General features: G+C 37.2%; 1 protein-coding gene and 1 pseudogene across 7 annotated transcripts in view; one reads left to right on the top strand and one right to left on the bottom strand.

Annotated features, from left to right (window-relative positions):
- KTN1 (kinectin 1) overlaps positions 1 to 20319 on the top strand; it is a 118933-nt gene that overhangs the window by 25293 nt on the left and 73321 nt on the right. For 6 of the 7 annotated variants that reach the window (XM_060142182.1, XM_060142177.1, XM_060142172.1 and 3 more), the window contains exons 2-5: positions 10848 to 10885; positions 14605 to 15157; positions 18543 to 18680; positions 20122 to 20292. In XM_060142182.1, the coding sequence (XP_059998165.1) occupies positions 14635 to 15157; positions 18543 to 18680; positions 20122 to 20292 (832 nt within the window). In that variant the 5' untranslated portion in view covers positions 10848 to 10885; positions 14605 to 14634. The remainder of the gene's footprint in view (positions 1 to 10847; positions 10886 to 14604; positions 15158 to 18542; positions 18681 to 20121; positions 20293 to 20319) is intronic. The other variant, XM_060142153.1, reaches the window with a different exon arrangement.
- Positions 3813 to 4882, bottom strand: LOC132530052 (actin-related protein 2/3 complex subunit 1A-like; annotated as a pseudogene).

Below are 20319 nucleotides of genomic sequence, written 5' to 3'. Positions count from 1 at the left end.
TTCATGTCTGTTAGTTTTTCTTTCATGTTTTCCCTAATGTATTCCTTTGTGCTGCATTGCCAGTTTTTATAAGCTGTCTTTCTGTTTGATAATTCTTCAGCTGTGTATAATTATCAGTTCATTTAGTTTTTAATGTCTGCATGTCTGTGTATGCACATATGTTTGTGGATGCTTATACACAATTTACAGTTTCTTTAATTTTTACCTTCTGGTCTTTTATGTGAGTGTTATTTTTTTTCCCATATGTATGATTTAATTTATGCTTCTAATAGCTGAAAAAATTATTTTTTATAGTCCTCCACATTATTCTATTTGGAATTCTTGGGGATATAATCCCTGTTTGTATCTTTGATTTTCTTCTCTTTTTATTGTAAGTTCACCTTCAACAGGAGGGTATCTGAAAATACTGTACTGTTCAGGCCAGACTGGGTAGAAGGATTTTTTTTCCAGAGGCTTTCATGGCCTTGGAGCCATTTTTGTGTTCATATTTTTGGTAGAAACATTGGGGGTGTTCTGGACTGGCAGAGACTGTAGATGTGAATTTAAGAATCTATGGTTATAAATTTTTTTTTTAAGGGTCAACAATCAGTATTTATTTGGAGATGTCACTTGCAAACTGTTTTACATCGATCTCTTTTTAAAAAATTTTCTGGTTGTATTTTATTTTAATTTGTTTATTTTTAAATTTGATTTTTTAAAATTGAAGTATAGTTGATTTACAGTGATTCAGGTGTACAGCAAAGTGATCCAGTTATGCATATATATACACACATACAATTTTTCATATTCTTTTCAGTTTTACTTTATTGCAAAATATCAAATATAGTTTCCTATGCTATACAGTAGCACTGTGTTGTTTATCCATTCCATATGTAATAGTTTGCATCTGCTAATCTCAATCTCCCAGTCCATCCCTCCCCTGTACCCTCCTCTCCCTTGGTAACCACAAGTCTGTTCTCTGTGTCCGCGATTCTTTTTCTGTTTCGTACATGAGTTGCTTTGTGTCATGTTTTAGATTCCACATATAAATGATATCATATGGTATTTATCTTTCTCTGTCTGACTTAATTCACTTAGTATGAGAATCTCTGGGTCCATCCATGTTGCTGCAAATGACATTATTTCATTCTTTTTTATGGCCGAGTAGTATTCCATTGTATATATATACCGCATCTTCTTTATCCGTTCATCTGTTGATGGACAGTTAGGTTGTTCCCATGTCTTGGCTATTGTAAATAGTGCTATTAACGTTGGGGTTCATGTATCTTTTTGAATTATAGTTTTCTCTGAATATATGCCCAAGAGTGGGACTGCAGGCTCATGTGGCAACTCTATTTTTAGTTTTTCATTTCTGATTTTATTGATTTGGGCCCTCTCCCTTTTTTTCGTGACGAGTCTGGTTAAAAGTTTAATAATTTTCTTTATCTTTTCAAAGAACCAGCTTTTACTTTCATTGATCTTTTCTATTTTTTTAAGTCTATTTCATTTATTTCTGTTCTGATCTTCAGTTTCTTTCCTTCTACTAACTTTAGCTTTGTTTGTTCCTCTTTCTCTAGTTGGTTTAGGCTTAATGTTAGGTTGTTTATTTGAGAATTTTCTTCTTTCCTGAGGTAAGCTTTGTTGCTACATACTTCCTGCTTAGAACTGCCTTTGCTACATCTCATAGGTTTTGGACTGTTGTGTTTTCATTTTCATTTGTCTCCAGGTATGTTTTTAATTTCCTCTTTGATTTCTTCAGTGATCCATTGGTTGTTTAGTAGCATATTGTTGAGCCTCTGCATGTTTGTGTTTTTTGCAGTGTTTTTCTTGTACTTGATTTCTAGTCTCATAGCATTGTGGTCAGAAAAGATGCTTGATATGGCTTCAGTTTTCTTAAATTTACCAAGACTTGTTTTGTGGGCTACCATGTGGTCTGTCCTGGAGAATGTTCCAGGTGTGCTTGAAAAGGATGTGTATATTCTGCTGCTTTCGGGTGGAACGCTCTATAAATATCAACTAAGTCCATTTGACCTAATGTGTTATTTAAGGCCTGTGTTTCCTTATTGATTTTCTGTCTGGATGATCTGTCCATTGATATGAGTGGGGTGTTAAAAGTCCCCTACTCTTGCTGTGTTACTGTTTATTTCTCCTTTTATGTCTGTTAATATTTGCCTTATATATTGAGGTGCTCCTGTGTTGGGTGCATATATATTTACAAATGTTATATCGTCTTAGATTGATTCCTTGATCATTATGTAGTGTTCTTCTCTGTCTCTTGCAATAGTTTTTATTTTAAAGTCTGTTTTGTCTCGTGTAAGTATTGGTACTCTGGCTTTCTTTTGATTTCCATTTGTGTGTAATATCTTTTTCCATCCCCTCAGTTTTAGTCTGATTGTGTCTCTGGATCTGAAGTGAGTCTCTTGTAGGCAGCAGATATATATAGGTCTTGATTTTGTATGCATGCAGCCAGTTTGTGTCTTTTGGTTGGAGCATTTAGTCTGTTTACATTTAAGGTAGTTATTGACATGTATGTTCTTACTGCTGTTTTGTTAATTGTTTTGGATTATGTTTTTGTAGGTCTTTTTCCCCCTCCTCTTTTGTTCTCTTGTGTTGTGATTTGATAACTATCTTTCATGTTATGTTTGGATTCCTTTTCCTTTTTTGTGTGTATATCTATTGTAGATTTTTGGTTTGTAGCTAACTATGAGGTTTTTGTATAGCAGTGTATGTGTATATATATACGTATATATATATGTGACTGTTTTATGTTGCTGATCTCTTAATTTTAAATGCATTTAAAATACCCTGCATTTGTACTCTCTCCCTCCACTGATTACTGTTTTTGATAACATAGTTTACATCTAATTGTTTTGTGTATCCATTAACTGCTTATGTGGATATAGATGATTTTACTACTTCAGTCTTTTAATTAAACCTCCTTACTGGCATTGTGTATGGATGATTTCCTACCTTTATGTTTGCCTTTACCGGTGAGCTTTTTCATTCTATAATTTTCTTGTTTCTTGTTGTGGCCTTTTCTTTTTTGCCCAGAGAAGTTCCTTTAACATTTTTTGGAAAGTGGGTTTGGTGGTGCTGACTTTTTTTAGCTTTTGCTTGTCTGGAAAGCTTTTGATTTCTCTGTCAAATCTGAACGAGAGCCTTGCTGGGCAGACTATTCTTGGTTGTAGGTTTTTCCCTTTTGTCACTTTAAGTATATCATGCCACTCTTTTCTGGACTGCAGAGCTTCTACTGAAAAATCAGCTGATAGCCTTATGGGAGTTCCCTTGTATGTTATTTGTTGCTTTTCCCGTATAGCTTTAGTGTTCTCTGTTTATCTTTGATCTTTGTCATTTTGATTACAGTCTGCCTTGGTGTGTTCCTCTTTGGGTTAATACTGTACTGTATGTGTATTTATTGGATATCTTTTCTCCCCCTAGGAATCTTCTAAACGTGTCCTTTAACCTTTCTCAGGTTCATCTTTTTTTTTTTTCCATGTTCAGTACTTTTATTTAATTTTTTAGCAGACAATTTACATACCACCCCCACCCCTTCCTTTAAGTTAGTGTGACAGTTTTCCATAATCTGCTTAAAGAGAAGCTTTCGTCAAGAATAGAATGAAAGAGCAAAACAAAAAAGAAAACCCAAATCACTGCTGCTTTTAAAAAACCAACACTTTCACCAATTATCCTCAAACAAAACACACAACAAGGTTTGCGCCATATGTGTCTTCAGTATTTCCTGGCGGCTGGCTCTTCTCCCCATCATGTGAATGGCGGAGCTGCCCAGTGCAGCCTGTCCATGCTCGTGCTGGATTTGGGAGGCTCGCTCAGCTTCACATTATCTGAAGGCCCTGGACAGAAGACTCTAAGGTCTTGAAATGCCAAATGGTCATGGCTCTGTCAATGCCAGTAGTGCAAAATTTGCGACAATCTTACTTGTCCACTTCATAAATAGACACTTGAGTGATGCTGCTCTGGTGCAGCATCCCCAGGGCCTTGTTGTGGTTCTCAGTTGTGGCCTGCTTGTCCATGTTGCGGAAGTGCTCCATGGCCGACATGTTGTGCTGGATGCTCTGTTTTGGGATGTCTAGCTTGGAGACGAAGGTCAAGCAGCCGCAGTCGTTGCATCTAAAGAGCATGGGGCAGCAGTCATGGCCAGCAGCCATGATGCTGTTCTCCGAGATGAAGGACACACTCAGGAGGGGCAGGAACTCTGTCTTCAGAGTTGAGACCTGCACACTTTTTGAGGCATCGGCAACGGACACCGTGTTGTGGCTGACCCAGGCCAGGTGGCTCCTGCTGGCGGAGAAGTTGACCCCATGCACCCAGCTGCCAGTGCCATTGCCACCAAACGCTGACATCAGCTGACCAAAAGGCATCCTGCTGCCCCAGGGTGTACTGGCTGGCTTCTCATCCACTTCTTTAATGTAGGCAGAAAACACTCTGCATTTGAAATCACAGGATCTTCCTGCCAGCAAGACATTGTTGGGATGCCAGTCCAAGCTGAGAACTGTGGAGCGAATGGGTTTTTTAATGTGCTTGCTTATTCGCCAGTCATTTTTGGACTCGAAGTAACAAACAGAAATGAGTCATGCTCCACTGCCCACAACAAATTTGTTCTGTAGTGGGGACCACTTGACAGAAGTGGCTGCATTGTTAATTCTCAGGATCACCAGGGTTGGCTTCCAGATACCATCTTTCTGACTCCAGACGTAGGCGTTGCGGTCAGCCCCTCAAGTGACCATGAGGTCACTCTTGGGAGCGCAGTCGATACCTGTGATGTGTCCATTGTGCTGCTTGAGGTTCATGAATTTTCACCCACTGGCTCCCAACTTCTTATAGATGTGGACTTCATGGTTATTGGGGCTAAGGGCAATCTGGGTATGATACCATTTCCAGGCATGACAGGTAATTGGCTCTAGTAAAAATTGATGCAGGGATATTATTCTTAGTGTTTTCAAAGGACAGAAAGCTGGGGGTTGGGGCCATCTGGACGGGCTCGGAGCGTGGAATTCGTGGACTCTGGTCAGTTGATGCGAACAGGCTCCGGCCAGGTTCATCTTTTTCTCACATTTCAGGTGATGTTTGTAAGTTAAGCCTACCAGACCTTTGTCTTTTTTGAGTTAGTCACTTATTTCTTCCCATAAAGTCTTTACAATGTTTTCTAGTCAGATTTTCCAGTTTTTTCCTTTATGGCTCTGGGTTTTACATGAGACATAGAAAAAGCCTTTTACAAAACAAAATTATTTTAGATTGAAAGAAATACACTTGTTTTCTAGTTTTTTCATGGTTTAACTTTTTAACCTTTAAAACTTTGATCCATATATAATTGAGGTAGGGGCTGAATTTTCCCCTGAAATGGCTGTCATTTGTGCTGATACTATTTATTAAATAATCCATAGATTTACTTACTGATTTGAAATAGCTCTCTGATTATATACTAAATTTTTCACATGTATTTGGGGCTTTTTATGTTGCATTTATTTGACAGTTCTTGGGCAAGATGTAAAGATTCTTGTTTTATAGTGAAGCTTTTCCAATAGCTCCCTTAGAGTTTTTTTGGGTAGTATTTGACGATTTTGGCTTGTCATTTACATTTCCTGTTTAGTTTGTGAAATGATCTTAAGTATTATGTGTTTTTTAGGAATAGGCAAGAATAAATATAACATTTTATTATTTTAGTACTTTCATTGTTGAGTGACCTACGGTGATGTACTTATGAGTTATTTCATCAGTCTATTATGTTCAACTTTTAACACCCTAGCAAAACTTTCCTAAAGGATGATAGGGTTTGAAGTAGGTTTTCTGTTTGTTGATAAATTTAACTGGTACCATACATTACTAGGACTGCCTTGTTGTAGTGGGATTGGACATAGATGAGGAGGCTAGGGCACTTAGAGGGCCTCAAGGAGAAGTTACAGGAGGAAAAGATTTTGGATCACAACTATGAAGAATATTCTAATGTTTTTGTGAAAGGAGCTTATGGGAGGTGCTGATTCCTCATAAGCATAGGCTCACTGACCATTCAGCTGGGTCCAGTGTTTTAATTAGATGGCCCTTTCCAACTCAGAGGCCTTGTGAAAAAGTAAAGGTAGGTCAAGACTAGATTTTAGGGGAAGGCAGTCTTGTATATATGGTATAGCTGTTTTACAATTACATCATTGGTGTGAACTTCATGTTTTAATGTTAATTTTTGAACGGTGTTAATTTTTGAACAATTTTGACGATTTATCTTCACCTTTGGAAACTTTTACATATTGATTTGAAATACTGATTATTTAAATGTATTATTAAATTTTTGGTATTAAAGCTTTTAATTTGTCTACTTAAGTTATCATAAATTAGCTTTCTTTACAGAATAAACTTTTAACCAGGTTATCTCCTGTGGGTATGTTTTTTTAAATTTATTCATTTAATTTAATTTTTTAAAAATTTACTTATTGATTTGTTTATTTTTGGCTGCATTGGGTCTTTGTTGCTGCCTGCAGGCTTTTCTCTAGTTGTGGCGAGTGGGGGCTACTCTTCGTTGTGGTGTGTGAGCTTCTCATTGCAGTGGCTTCTTGTTGCGGAGCACGGGCTCTAGGTGCACGGGCTTCAGTAGTTGTGGCTCACGGGCTCTAGAGTGCAGGCTCAGTAATTGTGGCGCACGGGTTTAGTTGCTCCATGACATGTGGAATCTTCCCGGACCAGGGCTCGAGCCCGTGTCCCCTGCATTGGCAGGCGGATTCTTAACCACTGCTCCACCAGGGAAGTCCTGTGGATATGTTTTTAAATGAGCAGTGTCTTTTCCTGGGAAAATGGACTAGTTGGGGCTTGATGGGTAAGCAAAAGTCTGAAAGATATTGGTATAACTCTCAGCAGCTACCAGCTACACAGATACTTTTCATTTTCTTGGAGAAGCTGTTCAAACTGATTTATCTAGTCTTGTATTAAAGGAAAAAAAGTAAGTTTGGTTAAAAAAAAACGAAATAGAAGTTTCACGTGTTGTGACATGATAACTAATGGAGAAGTGAAATTTTATTATTCATCTCTGGTATTAGTTGGATTTGTTTCAGACTGGGGTAGCAGTTCTCTAGAACGGGTATTGCTGAAATAACTTAAATGGTATGTTAATAAGGTGTGAGTCATAGAAACAAGTACGTGTTGCAGTTTACAAGGAGAAATTGCACCTCAGCTTTAAGATTTCAGTGTAATATGTAAAGTTAATTTTAGAAAAGCTGTTGTAAATGGACTTCCCATGTCAGGCAACTCAGTGTTTGATTTGCTAGATTATCTTATCTTTTGGTTGCTTTGAATGTTTTTCTTCTTATCTTAAAAGATAATTTTATAATTGTATTGTGGGCTCTGGGGACATTATACTTTTGGTGTAGAGAATGGAAATTTAGGTAAGTTTTTATATTTTGATGGCTATTTCAGTAAATGATTAATAATTTGTTTTTCTCATTGGTGTCTTTTTCTTATTTATTTGTAGAATCAAGTATTTAAAAACTTACTGTAGACTTAATATACATGTAAACTTTTAAACATATATAGCTGTACAATATAAGGTGAATCTACTTTTTCTGTGTGTTTTTCTTCCAAGTACTTTATACATTTTCTTAAGTTTAAAATTTTAATCTGTCTGGATATCTATTTGATCTGAACGATCAGATAAATTGATTTTTAAATTTTTAAAAATCAATTTGAATCTATTTTAGGTTTTGAGTTCCATTATTTTCTGTTCTTTTATCTTTTATCACACTGCAGTATATTGCTACTTTCCTATAATTGTTACACAATTATCTCCTATCTCATAGAACGCTATGAATGTGTACATAGAGAATAAATGCTCTAGGATTTTAGGAGGAAGAGAAATATCTGTAGGCAAGGTACTTGAGCTGGAAGAGTAGACCTCATTGAGGCTCAGGTTTGGTTTTTATGCTCTGTTTTATTGATACTATGTACTTCCTCAGGTGGGTCATAAATTCATTTAAAGTCAGTGAATCTATTTGTGCAACACTGCTAAGCACCCTGTATTCTCTCCAAAGTTTTAAATTTAAGTGGAGAATCAAAATGAACAAAATTTATAAGTAAAAAATAACAATGTAATAATTATAATGTGTTTTATAGGACCACCAGCGCCACCCTTTCCACCCTTACTCAGAACTAAACTTTGTTTCCCATTTCATTAAGAAAGTAGTAGCATTAGGAGGATAATTTTTACAGACTTCTACACTGTATCTACCTCCTTGCCTATGTTTCCGTCTAAGGCTAGTCTCTTCAGAATTTGTACACCAAATTCTTTTCCTCTTGCCATTTGAGAACATTGTCCCTCACCCCTCACTCTCTTGCATCATCAGTCTTTCTGCTTCTGCCAGATCATCTTTATCAGCATATTAACATGCTGTTATTTCTCCTGTCTTTAAAAACTTTAAAAAGCAAAGCCCCAACCTCATATTCCCCTCCAGCTTCCATTGCATTTCTTTTATTACTTCACAGGAAGTCTTCTCCAAAGAGTTGTTCACACCTGCTGGAGTTCTCACTTTTGACTTCCATTTCAGTCAGGTTTTGATCACCACCACTCTACTGCTTTGGTCAGTCACCACTAATGTCTCTGTTGCTAAAATCCAATAGTCAATTTCTATCAATAGTTTTTACTGTACTTTATTTACTAACACCATTTGACAAAGTTGATTAATCTCTCTTTCTTAATATAATGTATTCATTTAGCAACAAGGGTGACATTTCTCCTAATTTTCTTTCTACTTCTCCTTCGCTGTTTCCTTTGCAAGTTCCTCTTCATCTTCCTGTTGTTGAATTGTCCAGGGGCTCTGTCTTGAGATCTGGGCTCTGTTTATACCCATTCCCTTGGTGATTTTATCCAAGCTTATGGCTTTAAATATAATTTATATGCTGAGTATGACTAAATTTATATTTTTAGCATGTATTCCTCACCTGCCTAAGCACTCTTTGTTTAGCTGTCTGCTGGATATCTCCACCTGTCTAAAACCTGATTCCTGGTCTTTAACCCCAACCATGTCCTTTCCACACTTCCCCCATCTCAGTAAAGGGCAACTCTTATTTTTGGCTTAGTCTGAAAGCTTTGGAGTTGTCTTTGTCTTTGCTTGTTCTCTCACACCCCATTTTCCAGTCCTCAGCAAATCATCTTTTCACTACCCTCATAGTGTACTCAGAATTTGACTACTTTTTACTACCCCTCTTGCTACCTGCTTGCTCTGATCATCTGTTGCCTAGATTACTTCAGTTGTCTCTTAAGTTTTCCCTGCTGTCACCTTCTCCCTATACCCTTTTTCTACTCAAAACCCTCTGTTGGTTTCCCATATTACTCAGAGTACAAGCCACAGCCCTTCCATTTGCCTGTAAAAAAACTACATGATTTGTTCACTGCGCCCTGCCCCCTTCAAATGATCTCTTTAACCTCATCTTCTACTACTTTTCCTCTTGTTCATTATACTTGAACCACATTGTCTTTATTGTTCTTGGTCAAATGTGTCAGGTTGTGTTCTGTCTCATATACTGTATATTAACTGCTGGACTGTCTTCCTTTTAGTAGAATGTTAGCCCTATAAGGGCAGGCATTGTGGCCTGCCTTTATAGGAAGGCAGGAAAAGGAAAAAAGTTTTTCCTTTTTGTTCCCCAATTTAGAACCTGTAGTGCCTTCTTAGTGCTGATTTTGTCTACTCAGTTGACTGCTGATATTCTGTAGCTGGTTGTAGTTTATATTTCCTCAAAATCATATCTAAAACTCTAAGACAAAAACCTATTCCTTGTCTTGAACTTGACATGTGATTTCATAATTTACAGATTTCGGCCAAGCTAGAAACATAGGAGTTAGTTGTCTTAGACTCCTTCCTCACTTTCACCGTGCTCTTTTTTTTTTTTCTTGGGTCGCGCCAAGTGGCATGTGGGATCATCTTTGTTGCCTGACCAGGGGTTGAACCTGTGCCCCCTGCATTGGAAGCACAGAGTCTTAACCACTGGACTGTTAGGGAAGTCCTTCACCATGCTCTAATAGTTGCCTTGTCCTCTATCTGCATTGACTTAATTCACTCTCACTTTAGCCTATTGAAATAGTTATTTTAATTGGTGTCCTTGCACCTGTGTTAACCTATCCATTGGATTTTAAATTTTGATGCTAATTTTTATTTGTAGAAGTCCTAATTGATTCGTATCTACCCAGTTACTTTTTTTTTTTTTTTTTTTTGCGGTACGCGGGCCTCTCACTGTTGTGGCCTCTTCCGTTGTGGAGCACAGGCTCTGGACGCGCAGGCTCAGCGGCCATGGCTTACGGGCCCGTCCGCTCCACGGCATGTAGGATCTTCCCGGACCAGGGCACGAACCCGTGTCCCCTGCATCGGCAGGCGGACTCTCAACCACTGTGCCACCAGGGAAGCCCAGCCCATAGTTTCTGTTCTTTGCTCATTTTTCCAGTTACCTCTTCTTTATGTGTGTAGGTTATAATCTATATCTATTAATTCCAGTATCTTGAATCTTTAGGGATGTGATTCCTTAGTTTATTTTTGTTGCCTCTTGCTCATGGTGGCTTCTGTCATTTTGTGTTGTGGGCTCTTATGTGGATGACAGTCTTCTTTGGAAATCTTGAGGTTCCTGGCTTGAGGGAGCAATATACCAAAGAAGATGTGCATTCACTTTTGCCACATGCACTATGGGCACCACCAACTTGGAACCACTTAAATTTTTTGTCTTGGCATTTCCAAGATCGTGTTAAGTAGTTTGGACTTTAGACCTATGTAAGAAGAGACCCCTGGAGCCAAGGCAGAATTGGGACCAAAAGTCAAGACTCTTGACTTTATTTTAGTGCTTTATTATATTGCCGTTTATCAATTTTAAAATTTATTATTTTTCAGGATATATCTGGAATATGACATGCATACTTTATTTGAAGGTTAGTGACACCATAATGTTTAATGTTACATTTTACCAAGAAGGGTTCAGAAAATACTGTAGTTAACTTCTGTTGTGTAATGGAAATCTGAGTAAGTGATACTTGTCCATGAATATACTTTTTATCAGTGTATGGTACTTCCATAAATAAAGTTTTCCTCAAAAAAATTAACTTGAACATTAAAAAAACAACATAAGATGTTATTATGGATTTAAAGGAAGAGAAACATGGCATGTTTAGAATACAGACTACTTAGATTCAGCATGATCAGGTTACAGATAGATTTTTTAACTTACGAACTCTGTTTTTTTTTGCGGTACGCGGGCCTCTCACTGTTGTGGCCTCTCCTGTTGTGGAGCACAGGCTCCGGACGCGCAGGCTCAGCGGCCATGGCTCACGGGCCCAGCTGCTCCGCAGCATGTGGGATCTTCCCAGACCGGGGCAGGAACCCGCGTCCCCTGCATCGGCAGGCGGACTCTCAACCACTGCGCCACCAGGGAAGCCCATGAACTCTGTTTTTACAAAGAACCTGTGATAAGAGCTTTCAGCTTAGGTTTCACAGCTACTTCTAGTAATATTATAACTATGTTGTACATTGGATAAAGCTCTTGTAGGCTACTCTTGGTGCCTGTATATCTTTTAAAGGTATATTCATTTAGTTGTTCGGACATTACAGATTTATACAGGAACTTCTAAGAAATTAAGTGTTCCTGGGTTGAAAACTACCTTTCCCTCAAATCTTTGCTTGCTCTTTACAAATATGCTTGCTTGTATGTTGTTCGGTATACATCCGTGGAAAAAAATTGACTTTCAGTTTGTTCAGACTTCAGTCTTGGATTTTTGTTATATTTTTCTTACTGGTTCTTTTGAGTCACTCCAGTTGACATACTTTTATCAATTGAAGCACAGATAATTTAAAAAATTAGTTTTTTGGTGTCATTTGTTTTAAATGTTCTTTTAGTTTAAAGAAAATGATGTCAGAGACAAGAGTAACTAAAATACTGTGGTAGTAAGGAAAGAGATTTCAAAATTCTTACATTTACTTGAAATTCAATAGTATACCTATCAAACTGCTTGCATTTTTCCTTGTAATATGTAAGTAACGGTTCTTTTAAGATTTGTGTTTATTTAAACTTTATAAGTATAATACTGTGCATTCAGCATGGTTACTTAAATTTCTGTTTTAATGTAGAAAAAATTTAAAAAGTTGAGCAATGAACTGTATGTTAAAAATATTTGGGGCTTCCCTGGTGGCACAGTGGTAGAGAGCCCTCCTGCCGATGCAGGGGACACAGGTTCGTGCCCCGGTCTGGGAAGATCCCAGACCCATGGCTGCTGAGCCTACATGTCCGGAGCCTGTGCTCTGCAACAGGAGAGGTCACAACAGTGAGAGGCCCGTGTACAGCAAAAAAAAAAAAAAAAAGCAAGGAATTAAAACTTTTATGAGTTTCTCTTAAACTAACAAAATTTAAAATATTAAGGCAAGCGAGACTGCACCCATGATTATGGCACAACTCTTTAATTTACATATTCATCTCAATAACGTATTATACATGAGATGTTTTGATCATACAAGTAAAACTGTGATTTTGACTATTCGGTATTTAATTGAATTTAAGAAAGTCTCAGTATTTACAGTTTTAACAGCAGTGTTTTATTGAGTTGATATTTGCTAATTTAACCCATTCTGATGTTGTATATTCTATCTCAGTTTTTTGTATTATATATAATACTGCTGTGAACATCTTTATATATGCTTTTCTTTGTAAATTTCTTGGGATAAAGAATCGGGAATGTTGGATTAAAGCAACGCAAACACTTTCTTGACTTTAAATTTGCCTTGGTGTTTTGGTTGGGCTGCTCCTAGTTGCAGAAAGAGCTCACATGACTGAGAATTGAATTGTGTGAAGGGAATCTCCTGAAAAATCCAGAAATGGAAATCATGATTCTTCCAGGCTCGTGTGGGACCTGGAAAAGGGACCTAGAAAAATCATCAGAACATTTGAGGAATGTGTGTTTCAGAGTTCTTGTGGTCTCATGGCCTCTTTTCTCCCTGAACGTTTGCTTCTTGCTCTGCTTCATCATAGATTTTGCTCTCCTAAGACTTAAGTTGCATGTGGGTGCAGTTTGCTGTTCATCAAAGCCCTTCTGACTTTGACTTGACCTTTTTTCAGCATCTGTGGTTGCTGCTAAGTGCCTTAGCCTCTTTTCTTTCCTCAAAGCAAAAATCCATAGAGTTCTAAGTCATTGTTTTGTCCTTTTTCTCCCCCAATTCCCCAGCCAAGTTGAACAGGCTTTGTAGCCTGTAGGTGGTCATGTTAAAACAAACAAAAATCAAAAACAAAACATCTTTTAGGGCTTTCCTGGTGGCGCAGTGGTTGAGAGTCCGCCTGCCGATGCAGGGGACACGGGTTCATGCCCCGGTCCGGGAGGATCACACATGCCGTGGAGCGGCTGGGCCCTTGAGCCATGGCCGCTGAGCCTACGCGTCCAGAGCCTGTGCTCCGCAACGGGAGAGGCCGCAACAGTGAGAGGCCCGCGTACCACAAAACAAACAAACAAACATCTTTTAAAAAGCATTTCTGGTTGACCACTAACAGGCACAGTAAAATATGTTTAATAAATTAAAAATCTTGGATAGTTCATGAATTATCAGGGAAGAACAATTCTGTATAAAGTTCCTTTTAGTATTTTGTTAGCACATGATTCCTTTTCCCCTTCCTCTTGTTAAAACCTTCTCTTAGTAAGTCCAGGGTTGTGTTAATACCATTAAAAATTTTGCTTCTTAATTAAACATTATTAAGAGAGGATGGTGATTGCCCTTGTTTTTGCAGTATAACTTTTTTTTTACAGTAAGAGGTACCTTGAAAAAAATTGAGAAAAGCATCTTATTTGTAATTTATTTTAGTGCCAAATGACATATCCTAACATTTTGATTTTTTACTGTATTATATTTCCATATCCTTGTTGTAGCCCACCATGTCATGAGGCTGTTAGTTAACTGGAATAAAGGTGCTCACAGTTTGTGAATGGACTTAAATCTTTAAGTGGAGGAATGAACCACCTTTGTTTTCTTTGCAGTTAAGAGTGTGGTACTTTTAATAGATATCTAGTGTGTTGGTAATAGTTAATGCCTCTTTATTTCCACGTATAGTAGTATTCATGAACATTGTACAGTAAGAGGAAAACTAAATACTAATAGTGTCAAAAGTGGATATTTTTTGGGAAAAAGTAATGAATGGCTAAGTTTTTTTTTCCTTCCGTTAGAACCTTTCCACATGATTTAAAAATGGAAGGCTGGGGGCTTCCCTGGTGGCGCCGTGGTTGAGCGTCCACCTGCCGATGCAGGGGACATGGGTTCGTGCCCCGGTCCGGGAAGATCCCACATGCCGCAGAGCGGCTGGGCCCATGAGCCATGGCCGCTGAGCCTGCGCGTCCGGAGCCTGTGCTCCGCAACGAGAGAGGCCACAACAGTGAGAGGCCTGCGTACCACCAAAAAAAAAAAAAAAGGGAAGGCTGTGTTACACTCCTAGTTACCACAAAATTTTTTAAAAAGTATATTCAAATTGTATTTGGCAAAGTAATCCAGTATGTGATTTAAAAAACCTGTTCAGATTTGTAGATCAGGTTAAATATGAAATACCACTTGAAAGAACAGAGATTTTTTGTGTTTAATAAGACTGACTCAGGTTTTTGTTTCTTCCTTCTTTCACATTTAGGTTTTATAGGATCACATTAACAAAAGCACCATGGAGTTTTATGAGTCAACATATTTTATTGTTCTTATTCCTTCAGTAGTTATTACAGTAATTTTCCTCTTCTTCTGGCTTTTCATGAAAGAAACATTATATGATGAAGTTCTTGCAAAACAGAAAAGAGAACAAAAGCTTATTCCTACCAAAACAGATAAAAAGAAGGCAGAAAAGAAAAAGAATAAAAAGAAAGAACTCCAAAATGGGAACCTCCATGAATCTGATTCTGAGAGTGTACCCCGGGACTTTAAATTATCTGATGCCTTGGCTGTGGAAGATGAGCAAGTTGTACCTGTTCCACTGAATGTGGTTGAAAGTTCAAGTAGTGTTAGAGAAAGAAAGAAGAAGGAAAAGAAACACAAGCCTGTACTAGAAGAACAGGTCACCAAAGAAAGTGATGTATCAAAGATTCCATGCAAAAAAGTGGAACCTGTCCCAGTTACTAAACAGCCCACCCCCCCCTTGGAAGCCGCTGCCTCAAAGAAGAAACCAGGGCAGAAGAAGTCTAAAAATGGAAGCGGTATTGTATTCTATTCAACTTTATTGCGTGGTTATATTTGTTTTAATAACTTCAGAGTTTGAAGTTCAGATACTTTGTTAAGTGTGCACACAAATGTTAAATACTGAATCTGAAATCGAGAACATTATCCTTTTCACTGTGTGTTTGCTTTCATTAATTGCTGATAGAAAGAATTAAGTACTGAGCATAAAACAGTGTTCAAAACTAAATTTCACATTACAAATATGGAAAAGGCCTTTAGTGGAAATATATAAAATCTGTTTATATATATAAAATATAAATATATAAAATATATTATAGAAATATATAAAACCACTGAGGACCTGTAAATATCAGTAGTTAGAAATGTTCACATTTATTTCAACCAGTACTTTCTAATCAGTGTGATAGGAATTAAAGATGAAAAGAAAAATCAGATATCATTTTCACCTTTGATTGATTAATTTTGCAAACATTTATAATACATGTGTTTTGTGCTAGGCATTAGATTAGGTACTAGGACTGCAGAGATGAAGTGTGCATTTTCAAGGTAGCCTCATGCTAGTTGTAGATACAAAGAGAAATAGGTTATTATAATATAAAAAGTTTAGTATAATGAGCTAGGTATGTCTAAACCAGTGTTGGAGTTCTAAGGTGGGCCACTTAAAGCATGTGATGCCTAAAGTTAATCTTAAAGGTTGAATAAGTACTAGCTAGTTTTTCTTGGTGGATAGGGTGTTCCAAGGAGAGAGCTTAATAGGTACAACAGAAAGGACATGAGAAATGGTGTGCTGATGGTTGAAATTGCAAACAGTTTGCTCTGTATGAAAGGACTTGTGTTCACTATTAAGTTGTTTTCGTATCTTAACTTATGTAGTATTAAGTTAGTTATACTGGATTTTAAATATTTGCTTGCCAGCTCTGATCAAGCATCGTACTAGAGAAATAAGAGTAAAGGGGACAGAAGAACATGTAAGTCAATAATGAAATGTGACTTATATAAGAAAAATACAAAGTATAGAAATACTACGGAGCCAAAACACCTAGTGCTTATGGGGACCATGGGTCAAAAGCTTTACAGAGGAGGCAGTGCCTGAGCTGGGTCTTCCGGAATGAAACACTTCATCGAGCAAATAGTGGGATCTCATTCCCCACTGGCAGAAGATCATGCATAAAGGCATTAAAGATGCAAGAGTACAGTGTATTGTTGAACCATGAAATGGGAGGTGGGGAGTGGTAGGAAACAAAGCTGAAAAGCTAATGGAGTGGGTAGATCATGATGATTTTTGTATACAATGCTAAGGAGCTGGGATGTTGTGATTTGGCCATTGTTGAAGATTTTCAAGCAGGCTTAGTTTACATGGCCTGATTTACATTTTAGAAAGGTATTTTTGGCAGAACTAGGGAAGACAAGTTTCATAGGGCAGTGTTTAATATAGGCACACTTGTTAAGAGGGTATTATTCTCCAGAGTTAAGTTGAAGGACTGAACTGTGGTAGTGACAGAAGAAATAGTAAGGAGGTTAGAGAGATCTGCAAAGCAAAAATGACATGACTAACGTTATGCATAGGATATGGCAGATAGAGGAGAAAGCAGGATCAAAGATAATTTCCAAGTTTTAAGTTAGGTCAGGGTAGGCAAACTGCAACCTGTGAGCCGAATCTGGCCTGCTTCTCGTTTTTTATGGCCCATGAGCCAAGAATGGTTTTTATATTTCAAATGGATTAAGAAAACTAAAGGAGTAATATTGTGTTAAATATGGAAATTATATGAAATTCAAACCTCTGTGTCCATAAATCAAGTTTTTTTGAATGCAGCCACACTCATGTGTTAACGTATGTCTGTGTCTGGCTTTCACACTGCAACAGCAGGTGAATAGTTGTGACAGAGTCTAAATGGCCCACAAAACCAGAGTATTTACTGTTCAGCCCTTTGTAGAAAAGATTACTCAAGCTCTGATTGGTAAATGTTGATAGCTTTAAGAGGGAATAATGGGGAGAGAGTGGATGTGTGCCCAGAGGAGAATGCTTTCAGTTTGCGTTTCTGGTGCCTATAGGGGCTATTTACATAGGGAGGATGCAGTAGGAAATTTAAGTACAGAGGCATAAGCCTAGACTACAGATTCAGAAGCCTTATTAAGCATGATGGTAGTAGTTGATGTCGTGGGTGTAGAGAAGATCATTCAAGGAAAGTATTTAAAATGAGGACACAATCCTGAAGAATACCAGTGTATAAGGTATTCAGTAGGAACAGCTTACAAAGGAGACTGCAAAGGAATATTCCAAGTGTAAGAAAAGAATTATCATGGGAGCTGAATTTTATTTATTTTATTGTGGTAAAATATATGTAACATAAAATTTACCATTTTAAAGTATAAGTTCTGGGCTTCCCTTGTGGCTCAGTGGTTGAGAGTCCGCCTGCCAATGCAGGGGATGCGGGTTCGTGCCCCGGTCCGGGAAGATCCCACATGCCGCAGAGCGGCTGGGCCTGTGAGCCATGGCCGCTGAGCCTGTGCGACCGGAGCCTGTGCTCCGCAATGGGAGAGGCCACAACAATGAGAGGCCCACGTCCCGCAAAAAAAAAAAAAAAAAAAAAAAGTGTAAGTTCTGTGGCATTAAGTACATTCACATTCTTGCACAGTCATCACCACCAGCCATCTCAAGAACTTTTCGTCTTTCCCAACTAAAATTCTGTACCCGTTAAGCACTAATTCCCCATTCTTCGCTCTCTCTAGTTCTTGGCAAGCACCATCCTACTTTCCGTGTCTATGAATTTGACTACTCTAGGTACTTCATATAAGTGAAATCATACAATATTTGTCCTTTTGTGACTGGCTTATTTCACTTAGCATAACGGAGAAGAGAGTAATTTAAAGAGGTAGAGACCAATAGTATGAAATGCTAAATAGAATTCAAATAAGGATTAAAGGATATTATTGGTAGAATGTGGCATTTGGGACACTAGGGACCTGAGTAAAATCTTTCATGGATATAATGGAAGAGAGAAAAATCAGGTTGCAATTAGTTGAGAAATGATTGGTAGGAAAGGAAGTACAGACTGTTCTTTGGTCAGTATAAAAAGGAAATGGGTGTGGGGGGCTAGGGATTACAGTGGTGGGAAGGGTTTTATTTTTTAAGATGATAAGGGATTTGATCATGCCTATAAGCTGAGTAGGGCTAGGAGTGGCTGAGAAATGGGATATAAAAGAAGGAGCAAGTACTAGAAGTCCTGATGAAGTTAAAGAGCATATGTGGCAGAGTAAGAAAGCTAGAATAAGTGAGAGAATTGTATATCAGAGTTTAAAATTTTGGTGGTAAAGCATTTTAGGAAGTATTCATTAATAATTGAATCTTTTCTGGTGTGTTCATTGTTTGCTATGATGATTTTTCATTTATTTTTAATAAAGATGATCAGGATAAAAAGGTGGAACCTCTTATGGCACCGTCAAAAAAGCAAGAACCATTACCCCTGCATCAAGAGACTAAACAAGAAGGTGGATCAGGAAAGAAGAAGGTTTCATCAAAGAAGCAAAAGACTGAAAATGGTGAAATGTGTAGATACCTATTTTATAAATACTAATTCTAGAGAAGTCCACTAGGACAAGGAACCTAGAGACCTCACATGCTCTTTAACTTCCAGCTTAATATGTACCATAACAGCTTTAAAACTAATACAAGCCCATGGTGCTTTGACAGATGGTTAGGGTATAAGTTTGTGGTGAAGACCTTTATATGAAATTTATAAAAGGACAGAAGCATTTATAAGTTTGTGGTGAAGACCTTCATATGAAATTTATAAAAGGACAGAAGCATTTATAAATATTCTCATTCTTGAGTTTTGAAAATAATGTTAATAGCATATAAACTCTATAGAAGAAAAGTATTCCTGAAATATTTGTACTTTTTAATATCACATAAAGATTATGCTTGAGAACATTAGTTAAATTTATCATTACCCTACATTCCTAACTATTTATTAAACATAATTTGCATGTGTGTATGAGAAGCATCCAGTTAAAAGTGATGGAGCAATTTTTATCTGTTCCGAATTGTCCACAGAAGACTTAGCTATGAAATTTACATAGATAAAACAGTGATTTTTATAATATTGGGCTGTGATATCAACTAGTGCTAGAAAATAGTAAAATTGGCAAGGGAAAAGATGAAATTCTGTTATTTGCATTAAAATTATGATATATCAAGCAATCAGGTATAGAAAAATATTATCACAAAATATTTGTTAATATTAAATACTTATTATACATTTTAAATGAAAGAACTGTATGTGCCCCAGAGTTTTTTTTCTTTTTTAAGGTAGGGATATAGAGAGACTTCCATATGGGTGTGGAAGTTTTTGTCTCTAACCAACAGATATCAGACTTCAGTATTCAAACTTTTCCCATTAAAATTAGGAACAAAGTAAGAAGCCTTCCTTCCTCCACTTTTAATGTGGTTCTGGAAGTTTTAACAGTGTAGTAAGATGTACCATATAAGTTAGAGGCATAACTATTAGAAATGAGAAGATATCTGCAAGGAGCAGTGACTAATTTTGTATCTAGCAAGGAAAAAAACTCAGGAATTAACCAATTGGAATAAGAGGTCAGTAAAGTACCAACATACATTAAAAATTAATAGTTTTCCTTGAGCACTAATTAAATGTGAATGGATTCTTAGTTAAATCAGGAGAAACATGAGAACTAACTAAAATGTATAGGGATGTATAAGAAGAAATTTTCAGATACTATTAGAGGAGATGTGTGATACAAATGATATGCTATAAAATAATATTGAACTGGTATTTCTTAATTAGAAGAGTGTTTTGAGTTGTTAAATGATAAAATAGGAATTTAAAGCCAAATTGAGCTGGTATTAGAGATTTGAAAATAACTGCATTTATCATTAAACTTAATTGTGCTTACATGTTATTTAATTACTCTGTTATAAAAAATGCTGAGTAATTATGATTTTGTTGAACTTAAATTACAGTCTTGGTAGATGAACCCCTTATTCATGCAACAACTTATATTCCTTTGATGGATAATGCTGATTCAAATCCTGTGGTGGATAAGAGAGAGGTTATTGATCTGATTAAACCTGACCAAGTAGAAGGAATTCAGAAAACAGGGGCTAAAAAACTGAAGATTGAAGCTGATAAAGGTAATATACAGAATGTGACAATCTTTT

Source organism: Lagenorhynchus albirostris, chromosome 1 (assembly GCF_949774975.1).
Source record: "Lagenorhynchus albirostris chromosome 1, mLagAlb1.1, whole genome shotgun sequence".
NCBI classification, from domain to species: domain Eukaryota; kingdom Metazoa; phylum Chordata; class Mammalia; order Artiodactyla; family Delphinidae; genus Lagenorhynchus; species Lagenorhynchus albirostris.
This window is presented reverse-complemented; position numbering and strand designations above follow the sequence as displayed.